The sequence below is a fragment of the Aotus nancymaae genome, unplaced genomic scaffold (genome assembly GCF_030222135.1).
Source record: "Aotus nancymaae isolate 86718 unplaced genomic scaffold, 86718_ANA_hifiasm-v0.15.2.pri h1tg000059l, whole genome shotgun sequence".
Classification (NCBI taxonomy): domain Eukaryota; kingdom Metazoa; phylum Chordata; class Mammalia; order Primates; family Aotidae; genus Aotus; species Aotus nancymaae.
The window spans coordinates 42,422,014-42,428,816 of NW_026988473.1; the positions used below are offsets into that span (position 1 = coordinate 42,422,014).

The 6,803-nt window shown below is 56.6% G+C and overlaps 1 protein-coding gene across 1 annotated transcript; it reads right to left on the bottom strand.

Moving 5' to 3' along the window:
* Window positions 1-1,976: 1,976 nt before the first annotated feature.
* MYOD1 (myogenic differentiation 1) lies at window positions 1,977-4,563 on the bottom strand. The gene is made up of 3 exons (XM_012456384.2): window positions 3,714-4,563; window positions 3,149-3,227; window positions 1,977-2,863 (listed from the first exon to the last, which is right to left on the bottom strand). The coding sequence occupies exons 1-3, from the start codon at window positions 4,341-4,343 to the stop codon at window positions 2,613-2,615; spliced, it is 960 nt and encodes a 319-aa protein (XP_012311807.2). The 5' UTR covers window positions 4,344-4,563; the 3' UTR covers window positions 1,977-2,612.
* Between the last annotated feature and the right edge of the window lie 2,240 nt (window positions 4,564-6,803).

Sequence of the window (6,803 nt, forward strand, 5' to 3'; positions counted from 1 at the left end):
AGTGTCCTCTGATGTACTGTCAACACCGACACATGCTTTGGCCCTGGTCAGTTCAGGATCTGTCATAGCTCCTCTAAGCAACCCCAGTGGCCTCCTGAAAGATCTCCCTGTCTCAAGTCTTGTTGTCTCCTACCTATTCTGCTAGCCCAAACTGGCCTTTCTAAAGTACAGAATTATTTATATCCTTCCCCTGTTTAGATTCCTGTATGGCTCCCTACTGCCTTCCATATAAAGTCTAGATGAGGTCCATTGTGGTCCTGCCTCTGCCATTCCCCTGTCTTCCTCTGGCCCCTCCCCATGGGCATCTGCAGTTCCACAAAGGCAGTTTTCTTTCTCTCACCCCTGGATCATTGCACCTGCTGTTTCCTCAGCCCCCTACTTGGCCCCTCTTTCCAGACAAACTCCTTCAAGATTCTCATTAAAGTTTACCTGCTTGTCTATATCTCCCCCAGACTAGTTAGGGAATCTTCCCCTTTGCTCATCTGGTGTTCCCCTGCTACATGCATCTCCAGTACAGTACTTAATTCATCAGGATATAACCAGCTGCTAAAAGGTCCCATCCTTCCCAAATGTTTGTGTGCTTCCTAAGGGCAGGAACTGCACCCAACAGCATCTGTGGAATAAATGAATTCATAATTGGGCCCTAGGGGGTCTCAAAAGGGTATAAAGCATCCCAAGGGACATGTGGGGAAGTGGCCAGAAGACAAGCAGAGGATCATTAGTAACAGAACAGCTCTGGGCAGCTCCCCAGGGACCCTGTGTTGGGGAGAGCAGAGAGTGGATCCTCAGACGTGTAATGAGGGTATTCCTTCTGGCATCACATCTTGCCTACATTCCTGAGGGTCCCTTACTTGGCAAACAAAGACCTTGAAAGTGGCCCTGTAGGGTTTTCAGGAAGAGCATCTGTGGGGTGGGATGTAGGAGGTACTGTTGGGGGTAGGGAGGTGGCATGTGAGTGGGGAAGAACCCTTGCCAGACCATCCTTCAGTACCTTGTACCCAGGAGAGGGCACAGGTGCCTCTGTGTGTTTGTGTGTGCGTGCGTGTGTGTGTGTGCATGCGTGCATGTGTGTGTGTGCATGCGCACCTGTGTGCATTGTGAGTGCATTATCTACTCTTGTTTCTTAAGATAGAGCTCAAATGACAACTTCTCCAGGAAGCTCTCCCCAACACCAAAGCTAAATAAATGACCCCTCCTCTGCTCTCAGAGAGTTTAAGCCTGATGAAGAGTACCTATGCCACCTGTGCTGGCCCACATGCCACTCTGCTCACAGGCTCTGGGCTCCTGTCATCTTATGGGATCTGATAGTGTCAGGATGCTCTAGGTGCTGGGTTACTGGCTGGGTAGAGGTGTCTGTGCCTGTCTGGCCTTCTATGCTGCCCCTTTGCAGTTACACCTATTACTAATGGCCTGTAAGTGCCAATGAGCTTACAGCACATCTCTGCACCCTTTTAGCTTTTCCTCCAAATGCTATGAGCACCTTATCACATACTCTATACCCACGAGTGTACCACCAAGTGGTGCCTGGGCCACAACCTTCCAGTGGTTCTTCTGGTTATCACACCTGGGTTCACTTACTGTATATGGAGGAGATGATTCTCAACCTTGAATGAACTTCAGAATCACTTGGGGAGTTTTTGAAAAAATACCAATACCTGGCCCTGGGTATTTGGGGTCAGAGACATTGAATCAGAATCTCTCGTGGGGCGAGCTCAGACATAGATTTTAAAAATACTTATATCAACCTGTGCACCCTTCCATAAGAGCCACTGACGTGTGTGATGATGTAGTCAAGGTCAGAGGAACTTCACTACATATTGGAGAAATTTGCACCTCTCCTTCCTTCCCTGGGCAGCAGGCTTCCTCCTTGCAATCCGCCGGCCACCTACAGGGGTCGCTGACGGACAGCTGGCCCAGCTTGCGGATTTTCCTCCGGATCCCACTCCCTTGCCCAGGGAAAGCTGGAGCCACCGCGGTATAAATTAGCGTCTTTATTTTGAACACCTGAGCGAGCGCCCGCGGCTCGCCCACCTGCGGTATAAACGTACAAAGTCCTTGTAGCACCACACACCATGCCTCAGAGATAAATACAGCCCTAGGGGCTCCTGCTCTGGCAAAGCAACTCTTATTTACAGGAATAGATTACAAAAGTATTACAAAAAGTGGTCCTGAACCGGGGAGCTGGATGAGGGTGGGGTGGGTTACGGTTACACCTGCTACACTTGGGACGGGAGTGCACCTGGGCCTCACGCCCCCCAAATGACCGGTGCATCCAGGAGCAGGGCTTAGGTCTGCAAGGGTCTCACCCCCATGGGGGAAGGCGCAAGAAAGCTGAACCTAGCCCCTAAAGGTTCAGCTCTGGCCCACCGAGGAACACCGAGCGGCCATCGCAGTGGGGTTCCAGGAAGGGTGTTGCGTGGGCAAAAACCGTGCTGTGTCCTTGCCCTAGGGGGCGGGGGAGGGGGGCGGAAAACTTCAGTTCTCCAGCCTCTCCCACCTTGGGAAGGGTCGCTTTTAAAGCGCTGTTGGGAGGGGGCATTTAAGCTCAATCTTTTGGGCGCGAGGGACCCTAGGGGCACCATCCCTCGGGCGGGTGTGTGGCCACCCGCCCCTCAGAGCACCTGGTAGATTGGGTTGGGGTTCGCACCCGCAGGGCACTGCGGGGCGGCGTCCGGGGACTGAGTGGGGTCGCCGCTCTCTCCCTCGCTGGGGGCGGCAGCTTCTGGCTCGCGCGGAGGCGACTCCGGAGGCGCCTCGGCCAGCAGGAGCGCGGGCGCCGCAGGGCTCTCGGTGGAGATGCGCTCCACGATGCTGGACAGGCAGTCTAGGCTTGACACCGCCACACTCTTCCCGGGCCTGGGTTCTGCGCGGGGAGGTCTCGGTTAGTAAGCAGGGGTGGGGCCGCGAACAAGCCTCCCACCCCGGGGCCCAGTGCTTTGAGACAGATTGGAAACTGAGGACCTGTCAGAGTCCGGGACGATTGAAAGGAGAGGGAACTACTTGCTTAGTATTTCATCGCCTGCACCATCACCCAGGACAGAAGCGTGTGTGAGTGAGTGTGGGGGCGTCCTAGATAGAGGGAAGCCAGGACAGCTTCAAGGAGGACGTGGGGAGCAGGAGCGAGCAGGGCGAAGCCCGGAATACCCACCGCTGGGCGCCTCGCTGTAGTAGGCGCCTTCGTAGCAGTTCCGCCGCCGGGCGCTGCTCGGGGGGCCGCTGTAGTCCATCTGCAAACAGCAAGGGCGACTGAGTCAGGCCGGCGGGACGGCGCGGGACCCGAACACCACTCCCTGTAGCTGCCCCCTCCCCAACTCTAGTCTCGGCCTCGAGTTCCGGGCCCAGATCTTTCATGGTTGGGGTGTAAGGGTGGGTAGGAGATGAGGTCTGCAACATGCAGAGCCAAACCAAGGGCGGACAGTCACCAAGGGGCACAAATCTACATTTTGGAAGTAGGGATAAGTAGAGAAAAAGATCTTCACGTCCGCGCTGCAGTGTTCCAATCGCGCCTCCAATGGTGCGGTTCAAGAGCTTGCCCGCACGCTTCCAAAGCAATCAGGCTCCCCAGTGACAGCTGCCCAGGACACAGGGGTCCTCTCTCGGGAAGGATTCTGGCCCAAACTTCCCGGAAGGATAGCTCCCCGCCCTCGGAAACGCGTCCCAGATGTCCCAAGCGCCTCCCTCACTTCTACTCCCCCCGGGGGTCCCGGCCTTACCATGCCGTCGGAACAGTTGGAGCGCGGACTGGACGCGTCAGAGTCGCCGCTGTAGTGCTCGCCGCTGCGGCCTGGCGGCAGAGGGCCCGGCGCGTAGAAGGCGGCGGCGGCGCCAGGGGCCGCGGCGTCCTGGTCGCGCAGCAGAGCCTGCAGGCCCTCGATATAGCGGATGGCGTTGCGCAGGATCTCCACCTTGGGCAGCCGCTGGTTAGGGTTGCTCGACGTGCAGCGCTTGAGTGTCTCAAAGGCCTCATTTACTTTGCTCAGGCGGCGCCGCTCGCGCATGGTGGCGGCCTTGCGGCGGTCGGCGTTGGTGGTCTTGCGCTTGCACGCCTTGCAGGCCCACAGTAGGCATCGGCCCGCCTGGTGGTGCCCGCTGGGCGCGCGCACATGCTCGTCCTCACGCGCGCCCGGGGCCGGGTGCGCTGCCGTGGGGAAGTGTGAGTGCTCTTCGGGTTTCAGGAGCGCGCCCACGTGCATCAGGCGCGGGTCCAGGTCCTCGAAGAAGCGCAGGTCCGGGGAGTCGAAACACGGGTCGTCATAGAAGTCGTCCGTTGTGGCAAAGGAGCAGAGAGAGCCATCAGGGCCCGACAGGTCTACATCGCGGAGCGGTGGTGACAGTAGCTCCATATCCTGGCAGGGACGCAGCAAGTCCAACCAGGACCTGGCTTCGCCCAACCCAAGCTGCAGGGGGTGACCGGAACTTTCTGCCGCTCGGGAGCACCGGCTGTAGATAGCAAAGCGCTGCAAGTCTGAATACACACCCAACTGTCCCCACCCCTCCCTGTCCTGTCCCACCTGATTTGTGGTAAGGAAAGTGGAGGCAGCGCGCTAGGGCTTCCTCACCCCTAGCTTCGCGCCTGGCGCCCTGGGCTATTTATCCGTAGTAGCCTAAACGCCCCGGAGCCCAGGCGGGCAGCTGGGGGCGGGGGAGCCCGAGGCCAATAGAAACACAGCGGGGCGGGGCTTGGGGTCCTCTGGGTGGCCGCAGGGGGCTGCAGAGTGGCCAGTCCGCCCGCCCCTCGACACTGGCGCGCGCGCTCCGTCCCCTACCGGGCAGGGAGGGAGGGAGCGACCGGCAGCCCGGGCGGCTGCACTTGGCTCCCGGGCACGCCCTTTTCAAACCTCTCCAACACTAGACTGCTGTGTCCGCTGGAAATGTTGGCTGCGCGCGCTCACCACTGAGCTGACGTTGAGTACTCCTCTCTCCCCTGCTTTGTGGGGGACCCAGGGTTAGAGCGGGTGTAGAAATCAGGTCGCGAGAGATTTGGAGAGAGGAAAGTCACTGGGGGCACAGAGCTGAGAGAGTGAGACGCTGAGAGAGGGACCGAAAGAGGCTGAGAGACGCGCAGAAAGCTTAGAGCGTCAGGGGCAGAGAAACGCACGCAGCAACAGGTGGAGAGACCCCAGAGTTTAAGTGGGTGAGACCGAGACAAATGAGTCGTGGAGGCTCTTATACTCCACCAGTCCCCGACCTGGGAGTTGCTCAGGGGCTCCTGGGCCCAGTCCTTCTTCCCTAGAAGCTTAGAAACCCAGCTGCGGCTATGCAGGAATCGGACATTGCTGCTAAAGCTTCGCGCCAATCTCTCCAAACTCGGATCCTGCGAGGGTTAGGAATCCCGTCCATCTCAATCTGCACGTTTCCGCAGCAGGGGTGTCCAGTGCCAGGCTTGGGGTCTAGGCTGAGCTGCCTCTTCAGCTAGGAATAAAACTCTTCTGCTCAGGGCTTGGCTCTGCTTCACCCGCGGGTGCTGAGTCAAGGAAAGTGCATTTCGCCAAGGTCGCAAACTTCAGGACCTGGCCTGAAAATCTGACCTCAGAGTGAAGTCTCTGAGAGTTCCGTTTGCAGATCAGTTAGGTCCAGATTCCAGGTTTCCCAACTTTGTGATTTTGTAGAAGTCGTGTCTCCTTCCTGAGCCTCAGTTTCCAGTTATAGATTTGGGGATGACAGTAATTTCTTGGAGTAACTGTGGTGGGGATGAAAGTCTGAAGAGACCAAGGATGTGGAAGCCCTCAGGCGGTGGTGTAGGGTTATGCGGGTAACAGGACTTTCAGAGTGGGATGCTATGTCCCGCAGGCTTACAACTGGTCCATGGCACCAAGCCCTGACAGAGTCCCACATAGTCTCCAGGCCCCAGCTGTGTCTCTTTCCTACAACCTCACTGGAAGGGCTGGAAACAGAAGGAGGCAACCACCCCATGGGATATGGGATCTCTGGCTCCGGTACCAGCCTCAGCATACCAGCCACCCCCATGGGGGCCTCTCAGCCTCTTCCTGAACCTGCAATTCACACAGTCCTCTGGGCACTCTGGGTAGGAATCTCAGTTGACCATACATCCCTGCCTGGATCTCCCCTCTTGAAAACTAGAAAGTTAAGCAGGAGTGATCTTTGTGTCCCACTAACTTCTGGAAGCCATCCTAGCTGGCCCTTCTGGGCCCTGAGAAGTCCTCCTTTCCCACCAAACCCAGAGGGCTCTTTTGTGGTCCGACCTTTTTCGCTTCTCTGCTGCTGGTAGTGGTGCTGCAGGTCTCCCTTCATGAAGTACTCACCTTGCTTTACTCCACAGGACCACCTTTATTTGTTCATTCAATAATGTCTATGTCATGGAGCAGCAGTGATGGTAACTCTAAATCCTGGCAAAGGCAGGAAAGTCCTGGCCTCACCCCACCCAAGCTGCAGGGGGTCACCCAGAAATTCACATATTGTTAAGTATCCATTATATGTCAGGTGCCAGTCCAAGTGTGGGGCTAGAGCAATGAACAAAACCAAGACTCTGCTTACGTGGCACTTACACTGTAAATGTAAGCAGGGTGACAGAAAAGGAACTCATAAGGAAGTACGTGATACCAGGACGTTAGAAGCTTTATGAAGAAAAAGCCAGGCAGGGGGACACAGTGATGAAGATTATGGAGTGGATAGGGAAGTCTCTGCTACATTTGAGCAGAGACTTGAATGAAGAGAGGTGGAAGCAGGTATCTGGAGATATGCAGGGCCAGATAGAAGGGTAAGCATGTGCAGAGGTCCTGGGACAGGATTGTGTTTGGCAGATTTAAAGTCTGGCAAAGAGGCTCATATGTCTGCAGCAGGGT